This window comes from Spermophilus citellus (genome assembly GCF_964194105.1).
Source record: "Spermophilus citellus genome assembly, chromosome: 11".
Lineage (NCBI taxonomy): Eukaryota > Metazoa > Chordata > Mammalia > Rodentia > Sciuridae > Spermophilus > Spermophilus citellus.
This window is the reverse complement of record NC_138192.1, coordinates 62,558,724-62,571,353: the sequence shown is the minus strand read 5'-3', so window position 1 is coordinate 62,571,353 and position 12,630 is coordinate 62,558,724. Positions and strand designations below refer to the sequence as shown.

The 12,630-nt window shown below is 37.8% G+C and overlaps 1 protein-coding gene across 1 annotated transcript in view; it reads left to right on the top strand.

Annotated features, from left to right (window-relative positions):
- Positions 1–12,630, top strand: part of CCDC148 (coiled-coil domain containing 148) — a gene marked incomplete at its 3' end in the record, with an annotated part of 228,305 nt that overhangs the window by 207,685 nt on the left and 7,990 nt on the right. The window contains exons 12-13 of the mRNA XM_081260650.1: positions 6,519–6,636; positions 8,987–9,127. Of these exons, the coding sequence (XP_081116776.1) occupies positions 6,519–6,636; positions 8,987–9,127 (259 nt within the window). The remainder of the gene's footprint in view (positions 1–6,518; positions 6,637–8,986; positions 9,128–12,630) is intronic.

The window sequence follows — 12,630 nt, the reverse complement described above, 5'->3', positions numbered from 1 at the left end:
CCACTCCACAGGAATCCAAGAAGGGCTTTTCTAATTTAGGACTTTGTGACCAATTAAAAAATAATTTTTGATAACAACCTTATGCATTTTATCAGAATGTTAATTTAGATATGTTTGTACATAACAAATCACAAATTATGTAAAGCTTAATAGGGTGGAAACCTTTTTTTCTGTTTTCTCCCTCCACTGTTGTATTTTGAGTACCTAGAACAGTATTTGGCACCTGGTAGGTATTTAATAACTCTGTGTTGACCAATGGTGTTTTAGTCAGCTTTTTTATCCCTGTGACCAAAAGACCTAACAAGAACAACACAGAGGATGAAAATTTTATTGATGTTCATGGTTTCAGAGGTGTCAATCCATAGACAACTGACTCCATTTCTCTGAACCCCAGATGAGACAAAACATCAGGGCAGAAAAGTGTGATGGAGGAAAGCCGCTGCAGACACAACAATCAGGAAGCAGAGAGACTCTGCTCACCAGGGACAAAATATGTACACCAAAGCCACATCCCAGTGACCTATCCTCCAATCACAACCTGTCTGCGTACAGTTTCCACCCAGTCAATCTTTTTGTGGATTAATACATTGATTACTTTAAGGCAATCATTAACCAATCATTTCACCTCTAGACTTTCTTGCATTGTCTCACACATGAGTTTTTTGGGGGACACTTCATATCTAAACCAAAACAAGTGGAGCCAACAGTTAAAGAATGGGGTTCCAGTAGCTTCACAAAGGAGCCAGTAGGTGCACTGAGCTGAAAGAATGGTCTCTGTTCAGGGCTGGCTTGGTTCATCTGTTCCTAGTTCTGTGGATGCTCTGTGAGTCCTCTTTGTTCTTGCCCCATACCCATCTGTACCAGGGTGCCACTGTCTTGTGTCAAGATTCACATTACTATTTGCAGAAATTGGCTTCTGTGATGCCTTCAGCTAGAATTCCCACTGCATAGAGTCTAGGTGATACAGGAGTTTGGGGCCCTGGCTCTTTGATGCCTGCTTATGTGATTTCCTTTCTTTTCTCTGGGTAGATTTCTTCTTCCCTTTGTTTGAGAGGTACTGGCACCTGGCCCACCTGTTTTGAACTGCACATTGTTCCCTGTCAGGGTACCCTGAGGCTAATGGAGGGGTCCTCTCTCGCTTGGCAGGAAGAACAACCTACTGAGTGGGATTTGAGCCAAAAATGGATTTATAACAGGTAGAAACACATTCCATAAGATGCCTCTGGCAGGAGCACCTGTGGCATGTGACTATTTAACACTTTCTACTTCAATTTTGAAGTTCATGACTTCAACACTAAGTAGCAAATATGTTTCTAAACAGCCTTTAATTCAGAGGGGCAAATCACTTCCCTGAATCATTTCAGACCCCTTCAATACTATTAAGAGTACTATAATTCAGATGTCTTTATGCTTGGTATTATTTACTGCTTAATTTTTTTAAATTTTTAATTATAGTATTTGCTACTGGTCATGAGAATGACCAGTAGCAAATACTATAATTAAAAATTACAAGTTACAAGTAGTCTTACTTGTAACTCCAGATAGGAGGAAGGTCAAGATTTTGTACTGAATAGTTCAGTCAGTTCTTCCTGAAGTTTTACTGAAGCCACAGGAGTCTTATACTACAGTTCAAAGTGTTTTCAAATCATCTGCATTTGTGTACTCACTTCTTTGAGTGCAGAAGCCACGTAAAAAGTCTCCTAAATGATACGTGAATTCTCCATTTCTACATGAAAGCATACTGTCCCTCCAACTACACTTAGGCCCAGAGGCTTAAATAAAATCCTTTTCAGATTATTGTTAATGCTGTGCCTGATTCTGCAGCAGCTGTTGCTTTTGAACAATATGATGCTTCTCCTCCCCCAAGAAAAGTTGAAATGCCTCTTTTGCAGCACTTTCAACCTTTGTTGACTAAGGAAGCATAAAATAGACTGAGAAATGAGCACAAGGTTTCTGTTTGGGAATTCAGTGCACAACTTAAAATCTATTGAGTTTAGCCACTTCCTGACATTGACTTTCATAGCAACAGTTTAATTTGGAGAAAAGCTGCTACCTCAAATGGCCAAAAGTATTTATGTGGAAAATTTTCCAAATGATTGACTTCACTGTGTTGCTGTTTTCTTTTTCCATGAATATGTGAGTATTTGGCTTTCTCCCAGGAGTTTTTCTGCATCACTTCTCTTTAGGCAAAGACATTTTTCTATCCAGAGAAGAAAAAAGAAGCATAAAGAGTTTCCCATTTTTAATTGAAGAGTTGTTTGAGGTTAAGCTGTTGCATCTGCAAAAATGAAGAATTTCAATGTGTCTTCTATCCTTAAATTTTCCAGTGCAAATCTTCAAGGTCATTAGAGTATGTGCATCACCTTGGAGCCAGAACCTCTGTGGTCAGCCCAGTGCTTTCTACAGCACAATCTTGTGTATCTGCTCCCCACCCATATCAGTCCTACTGAAGGGCTTGTCTCCACTGCCTCTCTTACTTCCTTACTCCCACTGATTCTTCAGCCACCACTCTACAGACTGCCATGTCAATGACAGTTTAACCCAATAATTATTTCTAGACTATTTCTATAGCATTTGATGTTGTTGATACCAATTTTCTTACTTTTTAGGAACATTTATCCTCCTGTTCTTCCAAATAGTTCCCTCTTCTGTCCCTTTCTAAAGTGTTGTTTCCTTAGGAATTAATCCTGTGCCTACTTTTCTGACCCACGGTTCTCATCCCTGATGCTGGCATTTTCCCCATGACTTCAATTCCATTTTGTTGATGAAGATTTGCCATCTATCCCTCCAGTCCTGCTCTAGTGAAGGCATTTCTTTCTGTGTCTAAAATGAACATAGTTCCTTCTTTTCCTTGTTTTTAAGTTCCCAGTTTTAGGGAGGATCAACATTTTCCACTGTGCAAGACAGAATCCTTAAGTTCTTCCTCTATCAAATAAACTAAACTTTTTCTATTTTCAAAAAATTTTCTTTACATCTTTAAAATCCAGGTCTTTTTCAGCCTCCTACCAGTTCCCCCCTTTTGCTGTAGATCAGAAAACTGTCAACTTCTATCTGGATAACTCTCTCATGCCTCCTTACTATCCATCTCCATATTGCAAGACAGATTTGCTCTAATCGTTACATTTCCCTGATCAAAGGCCCTTATGCTTGCAAAGTGCCCAGAACTCAGCCCCTCTTGCCTCTCCAGCCTGAATTCTTGGCACCTGTCATCTTGTATTGCTCAATTTTGGTCATACTAAATTTTGTTCAGTTCTTCATGCTTACCATACTCTCTTGCCTCTAGGTTTTCACCTCTATTTTTTTTCTGCCTGGTACATTCTTTCTATTCTCCCCCCCACCCCCATGAGGAATATTTTATTTTATTTTATTTTATTGCGTCTCAAGGGCTCTTCTTCTAAGATGCTCCTCCAGATGCCCCAAAGACTGGAAAAGATGCCTCTCCCAATGGCCCCTGCCCCATTCATTGTTCCACACATCACAAGCCCTGCTGTATTATAATTGGGTAGGTCTCTGCAGCTCCTGTTAGATTGCTAGTCCTGTGAGGAGAGGAGCCCATCTCCTGTGTTGCCAGTGCACTACAAGTGCCTAGCACAGCACTGGATGCCTGGCAGGCACTCAGCTCAATAAATATCTGTTAAATGAACAAATGAGCCTCCAGGTAAACTGTGAGTCAGCCTTCCCCATGACACAGGTATAAATGCCTTAATCTCATTTGTAGTTTCTTACTCACTAGTCAAGATCCCCTGGAAGGAACAACCATTACTTTTCCACAAAACAGACAAAAACTTTGTTGCAGACGAAGCAACCTATATATCCCTCAGGAAGAGAAACTTTCCAAAGGTTTCAAGAATTAGCATATGGTAATTGCCAAATCCCAAGCTATCTTTTAATTGAACCTTCACAGTCATTCACTTAGCTTGTACTCAGTGCTTAAATTGAGTAGAACCTCATTAGGGAGGTTATGTCATGCCTTGGTGAAAATGGAGAAAATGAAAAATACATCTTTTCATGACATGGAGGCATGGGGAAAGGGAGAGGTCTGGTCTGTGGTCCTTTAATCTGTGTCTTGACTGAACTGTCTCCTGATATGGGTGGGGGTCTGGAAGATCATGACCCTCCACTTAGGATTTTCCTTCTAAATCCTATGCTAGATTTGTATTCAACAAATCTCCATTGAGTGTTTTCCTTCTTCTCCCTTTGCTTCTCTGTCAGTGCCAGTTTCATGAGCAACAGTTTTAAGGATTATTCCTTCCAAAGAAAACTACATGATGCCAGATTCAGTCACCAGTACTTCTCTGCACCTGTCTATTTTGCATATCCATTAATTGTGTTCTTGCAACCCTGAGCCCTTCCCATGAGACCAGGATGAGGCAAATGAGGTGCCACTCTTAAGCACTTGCACCTGCTTCCTCTGCCTGGGAAGTGGCCTCCTTCTGCCCTCACCCCTCAGTGCTTCTCCAGCTCCTCATCTTTGAGATCCAGCTCAAATGCTGTCCCCTCCATGAAGATCTTGTTGACATCTATCCATTATTCTCAAAACCCTGCAAGTGGTCATCTTACTTTCCCCCAATGGACCTTATTTGTAACCTATCTTAAAGTCCTGGGTGCCTTATTTGTAGGCTTATCTTCTTGTCTCTGTGTTAAACTATAAACTTAAGAACAGAATCTTTTTTCTCAGCATGACCATGCTATCCGGCACAGGATATGGCACACAGTAGTTATTCATAAGTCATGGTGGTGGGTGGAGAGATCAAGGGGAGAGAAGAGGAGGAGAACATAGTAATCACCTGGGGGTGCGAGGGTGAGGAGAAGCTTGGGATCTGAGACCAGTTGTTAAGGGTTTGATTTCTGGCTCTGCCATTTACTGGGTATGAGAGTTTAGACAAGTTACATCATTTGTCTGTGCTTCCATTTATTTATCTGTAAAATGTTATATAATGGTACTACAATATATAATTGTTGCAAAGACTCAATAAGATAAAGCATAAAGCACTTGGCCTAAGACCTGAAGGGTAGCAAGAACTCAATAAATGTCAGAACCCAGAATAAAAAGGCTCTAGTGAAGATAGCACCATAGAAAATGCAGGAGTACACACATTTGTGACGGATGTCCCAAATAAATCAGAAACAAAACCATCAAGGACTGATGACAGAGTGATGTGAGGTATCCCTCAAAAGCTCATGTGTGAGGTGATGCAAAAAGGCTGAGAGGTGTAGTGATTGAGTTAGGAGAGCCTTAACCCAACCAGTGCATTAATCTCTAATAGGGATTAATGGAGTGGTGATTGTAGGCAGGTAGGGTGTGGCTGGAGGTGGGCATTGGGGACATGACTTTGGGATATATATTTTGTGTCTGGCAAGTAGAGTCTCTCCCTCCCTCTCTCTCTCTCTCTCTCTCTCTCTCTCTCTCTCTCTCTCTCTCTCTCCCTCTCTCTCTCTCTCTCCTGATGTGATGTCTTGAGCTGCTTTTCTCTGCCACAATCTTCAGCCATGATGTTCTGGCTCGCCTCAGGCCTCCAGGAATGGAGCCAGCTCTCCATTCCTGAGACCTCTGAAACTGTGAGCCCTCAAATAAACTTTTCCTCCTCTAAAATTGTTTCTGTCAGGTCTTTTAGTCGCAGCAGCAAAAAAGTTGACTAAACCACAGAGCAATGGCCTAATGCTACCCACAGAATTCAGGTACTCACTTTTTCAAAAAGATGAGTCTCATCTCTGTAATTCAGTAGAAGAAATGTTTGAGCAAGAAGATGGCAAAGGAGGCTGCCCCAAAGCAGGAAGCAGAGGATGACCAAATGACTTTGTGGCTTTAAACCAGTATTCAAATGTGTCCTGATTTAATATCTGATTACATGAAGGGGGTGGAAATATAATGCTAAGGGAAAGTCATGTTTTTGCTGCCATCTACAGATGTCAAAGTGTAATTTTTTAAGTTTCTTAACACACCATTCAGAAAGGGCATTTTGACAAAATGAGTGACAATGTATATTAAATTTAGTTTGTTTCAGTAAGCAAAATAATTTACACACATTACTATAGCAATTTATTTTACTTTTCTTTCTAAAACTCTGTATATTTAATCAGTAGTATAGTCTTTTAACATCTCAAATTGTGTTAAAATGTTATAGAAATCTCAGGGAAGATCAGCTGCAACAGCTGTAGTTGAAGGTAATGAAATGGTTTCAATGAGGAACGAGGTGAACTGGATTTTACCTCATGCTTTCCTGGATTTCTCTGGTTGTTATTAGAATCATTATAAACTTCACATGCTGTCTTTTGTTCTTAGGAGATGAGAAATCAATTGCAGAGTAAAATAAAAACATGAGAATGATGTCACCTCTGAGAAGCCTCTGCACCTCTGTTCTCCAGAGTTACTGTGATACTTCCCCAGCATTCCTGTGTGCTAGTTTTATTTTGTCATTTTTTTATTAGTGCAAAATAGTTATACATAATAGTGGGAGTCGTTATGAAATATTCATACATGCACATAATTTCATCAATTTCCTGTATTATTTTTAAAGGGTTAAATATAGACAACAATTATTGGAAAAGCATTTGATGGAGAAAAAGGAAATGGCCCTTCAAGAAGTACATGAAGAAGAGGAGAGAGAGAGGCGCCTAGAAGCCCTTAGAAAACAGGTGCTTTTAATTTGAAAATTTTCATGGGTGTTTTTTTTTTAATGTTTCTAACTGCTATTAATTACATTATTACTAGGACTTAGTTCATGACATCTGCTTTATCAAACATAACTTTTCCAAATTGGGACACTGATCTTCATTCCAGGGAGCAATTAGATTTATGTTGAACCATTTCCATTTTCTCAGTATATTAAAAGAACTTCATCAGCACCTTTTAAAAAGCTTTCCCAGAATTTAAAAGCATCCATATCACCTCTAGTTTATTAGGTGAATAGTACCCATTTGCAACAGTGAAACTTCATCTACTCAAAGGATTTTATTGTCCTCAAAAAATGTGGTAGAGCAAGATAATCTTCTTTGGGGTAGGAACCTTTGCTTGGAAATATTCCACAGTCAACAAATAAGTTAAAAGCCATTTTTTTTTGAAAATACATTTTTGTGTGTGTGTGTGTGTGTAGAAATAAAAACCTCCCATTACTTTGTATAATAAAAACTAAGCAAAAGTAAATGAAAGTAAACAGGAGATGGAAAGAGCATAAATGTAAGAACTTGGGAAATGTGATGAAAAAGTTTTACTTAGTAATTCTCAGAAATTTAAACCTAAAATGATTGTTTTAATGCATAAGCTCTACATTCTTTGTTGACACCATGTTCTAGCTACCAGGGGAGGTGTCTGGTTCCTCTTTGTTGTCAGTGAAGGTAATACAGAATAATGGGTAGGAACTTGCCCTCTGGTGCCCTTCTGACCTAGGACAACTTGGGTTGGGACTCTGGCAGAGGATACGAAGGTCATTTACTTAATCTCCCTCGGCTCCCATATCCTCATCTGAAAAATGGAAATAATAGTACCTGCTTTATAGATTTGTAGTAATGTGAGTTCAAATTTGTTAACAAATTTACTAAGTGTAAAACCCTTTTCCAAAAACTCTTATGTGCCACTTGGTTGAATCTCTACAGATTAAATGATAGAGCTACTATTAATATCCCCATTCTACCGAAGAAGAAACTGAGGAGATGAAGAGGCTAGGTGCTTTTTCCAAAATCATATATGTAGTAAATATCAAATAGGGTTGAAATCAACAAGATCTAGTTCAGTGACAAAGTAGAGATTTAGTGTAAACCCACAAAAGTCTTAAATCATCATCTTCCTTGATAAAATAGGTTAGAGAGATAAATTCAAAGCATAGGAATGTAAGCCCTGGTCATTCTGGATCTGACAAATTCAAATTTTCAATTATTAGCAGATAATATAGTCTTCTGGGGTCAAGACTCAAAGTCACTATTACTAAACACATTCTGTATACAAAATACAACTTTGATAACTACAGGTTCCACATGACTAGAATTTCTTCCATCTGTGAGCCCTTTGAAAACAGAAATATCTATGCCCATTAAATGTAATCACTGTTGAGGCTGGGGTTGTGGTTCAGTGGTAGAGGCTCACCTAGCATGCATGAGGCACTGGGTTTGATCTTCAGCACCACATAAATGTAAAATAAAGATATTGTGTCCACCTAAAGCTAAAAAATAAGTATTTTTTTTAAATATAAAAAGTGTTTAGAATTATAAGATATTTTAGCTAGGAAATCTATAATAATTAAAGTATGTTTGATCTTATTTCATTACAGTTTCTAAATGGCACTAAAAATGCCATTTGCTTAATGCTAATTTTTAACTTTCAGAATTAACAGGCAGGTATTACTAATGGTGCATGTAATTTACAAAATTAGTGACTTCTTTTTATTAAGATGTGGTTTTGAATTATCATGCAGAAGGACATTTTTGTTAAAATAACTCTGCAGTTTTTGAGTAGAAGGAAGAAAATGTTTTCTAGCAGTTTCTGGGCATCTTAGGAGCCTGATACAGTAGAATTCACCCATCTCACCCAATATTACCAACACACTTGACTGGGTATATGCTCTAGATTCAGCTTAATTAGATTAAACTTTCTTGACGGCTTCATGCTATTGTTACTATAGGAATAAGTTGCTATCAGTTAAAAATAAATATTTTTTTCACTTTTGGTTGCGTTCAAGGTATTTGTGTAGGTTTTTTATGTAGAATTTCCTAGGACTTTCATCAGAAAGATGAGTTAATTATCTGAAATTAATCATAACCATAATTATTTAATTATTAGCAAAATATATATATATATCATGGTCTTTCTATATTTTGCTTTATGTAAGTTTTAATTCCTCTGTGGACCTCTAGGACCAGCCTGGTTTTAATGTTCTTTCTGCCCCTTCAGGAATTAGATTTAGTACAATTTCTTACCTTTAATAAGCATTAAACATTTATAACATATTTAGCTTATATCTTATTCCAATTGGCCTGCCTTCTCTTCTTTCAGGTTGCTGTTGTTGCTCAGTTTGATCCTGTTAGAATGATGTCGGATACAGTGGCATCAAAAGCTAGAATGGCTGTTGAAATTGAAGAAGAGTTTATTCTTCAAAAGCCCCTCTTTACATTAAATACATACAATGAACAGCAGGTAATTATGGAAATTAGCATAGTTGCTGCAAAAGCCATGATGATGATAAGAACTGCAAAGTGTGTGTTTGGGATTACAAATTGTTTTCAATATTTACATTTGAATAGTACACATATTAACATAATATTTACATCTAAATGATAGCATATAATTACTGCATAATTCTAATATTAAAATAACTAATAGGTGACCATAAATGAAACAACTTACCTGAAAATGTTATAGATTTGTAATTGAAAATTAGTTTTTACATTTAACAACTAACTTTATAAAGTTTCATTTGAAAGTCATGTTAATATTATTTTGTTTAAATATTTCTATGTTGCATTAAGAATTTAGAAACAAATTCATAACATAAATTTTATAAGTAAACAACCAATGATACTGATGAGACAAAGAAGAAAGCTTTCAGAAATTAAAATGAACAGAAGATAATTCATCAGAGCTAATTGATAAATAAAATATTTTCTGTGGAAAAACCATTGAGGGATTATTTAATCATTCCTAGGAACTTTGGAATTTTAGTCTGTGCCTGAAAGGGACTGAAGTTGGAGAGTGGGAGGAAGTTGGAGAGTAAAAGTGAATACAACTGAAATTAAGGGAGAGAGTAGTTGTTAACTTCAAAAATCCAAGGAGAAAAGATAACTACTTATTTAATTATTTAAAAACTAGGAAACATCATCCATTATCAAATGAATCCACTGTGCCTTGACTGTGTACTGCATACTTTGCTAGAGAATAAAAACAAGGATAATTCATTGATTTACTAGTTGGACAAATATTTATGGAACAGACTATTTTCTGGTTCTGTGCAAGATGTAGCTCTGGGCTACATCTTGAAAAGATAGATTGAGCCTGCAGGAAGTCAGCAAAAGCTCTAGTTAGGAGGGAAAGTGCAGGTGCAGAAATCATGCCATGAGGGTGAGATCAGCTCTACAGTGGAGGCCTGAGGGTTACTGCAGCAAGAGAAGGAAGGAGCATTTCACCCTGACTGGGAGGTTGGAGAATGTGTCAGAGAGAAATCTTGAGCTCTATCTAGGTCAAAGGATCTTTTGGAACAGAAATAAAATTCGCTTGAGATGGTTTACAAGAACAAAAAGTAGGTTTGTAGGAGAGGATTACTTATAAGGGTTCACAGTATCTCCAAATACCAGCTGCCAAAGTGGGGAGGGCAGCTGCTTTGTCTTCAGTGTAAGGTACATGGCATGGGGTACATGACAAGTGCTGAGACATGAGACTGGAAACATGGATTAGGAGCAGCTGCACAAACCTAAGGCTTGCTGCTAAGGCATCTGACCTACAGACATGAAACTTTGAAGCAAGTAAATTATATAAGCAGATTTATGTTTTTAGCCTGTGCCCTGATTGGAAAATTGCTGAGAATGAGCAAGGGGTCCTTTTAAGGTTGGAGAACCCTCTTAGAAGTGATGTTAAAGGGCCATGAATGCCTCTAATTTGGAGAAGGAGGGGATAAAGAAAGTAAGGATGATGAGCTAAACAGTAAGCAATATTGCTAAGAGCCCTCATTGTGGACTCAAATCTACATCCACTATTTACTAGATGGGTGCTTATGTAAGCTTTAACATCTTTATGCTTATTTATCCTAAAGTAATTTATTGCAAAGACTTTTTTTTATTGGTTGTTCAAAACATTACAAAGCTCATTACATATCATCTTCCATACATTTGATTCAAGTGGGTTATGAACTCCCATTTTTTACCCCAAATACAAGTTGCAGAATCACATCAGTTACACATCCACATTTTTACATAATACCATATTAATGACTGTTGTATTCTGCTACCTTTCCTATCCCCTACTATCCCCCCTCCCCTTCCCTCTCATCTTCCCTCTCTACCCCATCTGCTGTTGTTTAATTCTCTCCCTTGTTTTTTTTTCCCCTTTCCCCTCACAAACTCTTATATGTAATTTTGTGTAACAATGAGGGTCTCCTTCCATTTCCATACAGTTTCCCTTCTCTCTCCCTTTCTCTCCCCCCACTCGTCTCTGTTTAATGTTAATCTTTTCCTCATGCTCTTCTTCCCTGTTCTGATCTTAGTTGCTATCTTTATATCAAAGAAGACATTTGGCATTTTTTAAAATATTTTTTATTGATTATTTAAAGCATTACATAGCTCATGATATATCATCTTTCATACATTTGACTCAAATTGTGTTTTGAACTCCCATTTTCACCCCAAATACAGATTGCAGAATCACATCTGTTACATATTCACATTTTTACATAATGCCATATTAGTGACTGTTGTATTCTGCTACCTTTCCTATCCCCTACTATCCCGCCTCCTGGCATTTGTTTTTTAAGGATTGGCTAGTTTCACTTAGCATAATCTGCTCTAATGCCATCCATTTCCCTGCAAAATCCATGATTTTTCGGTTTTTAGTGCTGCATAATACTCCATTGTGTATAAATGCCACAGTTTTTTAATCCATTCATCTATTGAAGGGCATCTAGGTTGATTCCAAAGTCTAGCTATTGTTAATTGTGCTGCTATGATCATTGATGTGGCAGTATCCCTATAGTATGCTCTTTTAAGGTCCTCAGGGAATAGACCGAGAAGGGCGATAGCTGGGTCAAATGGTGGTTCCATTCCCAGCTTTCCTAGGAATCTCCATACTGCTTTCCATATTGGCTGCACCAATTTGCAGTCCCACCAGCAATGTACAAGTGTACCCTTTTCCCCACATCCTCGCCAGCACTTATTGTTGCTTGGCTTCATAATGGCTGCCAATATTACTGGAGTGAGATGGTATCTTAGGGTGGTTTTGATTTGCATTTCTCTGACTGCTAGAGATGGTGAGCATTTTTTCATAAACTTATTGATTGATTGTATGTCCTCCTCTGAGAAGTGTCTGTTCAGGTCCTTGGCCCATTTGTTGATAGGGTTGTTTGTTATCTTATTGTTTAATTTTTTGAGTTCTTTGTATATTCTGGATATTAGGGCTCTATCTGAAGTGTGAGGAGTAAAAATTTGTTCCCAGGATGTAGGTTCCCTATTTACCTCTCTTATTGTTTCTCTTGCTGAGAAAAAACTTTTTAGTTTAAGTAAGTCCCATTTGTTGATTCTTGTATTTAATTCTTGGGCTATGGGCGTCCTATTAAGGAATTTGGAGCCCGACCCCACAATATGTAGATTGGAGCCAACTTTTTCTTCTATCAGGTGCAGAGTCTCTGATTTGATATCTAGCTCCTTGATCCATTTTGAATTAACTTTTGTGCATGGTGAGAGAAAGGGGTTCAGCTTCATTTTGTTGCATATGGATTTCCAATTTTCCCAGCACCATTTGTTGAAGATGCTATCCTTTCTCCATTGCATGCTTTTAGCGCCTTTATCAAATATAAGAAAGTTGTAATTTTGTGGATTGGTCTCTGTGTCCTCTATTCTATACCATTGGTCCACCTGCCTGTTTTGGTACCAGTACCATGCTGTTTTTGTTACTATTGCTCTGTAGTACAGTTTGAAATCTGGTATCGCTATACC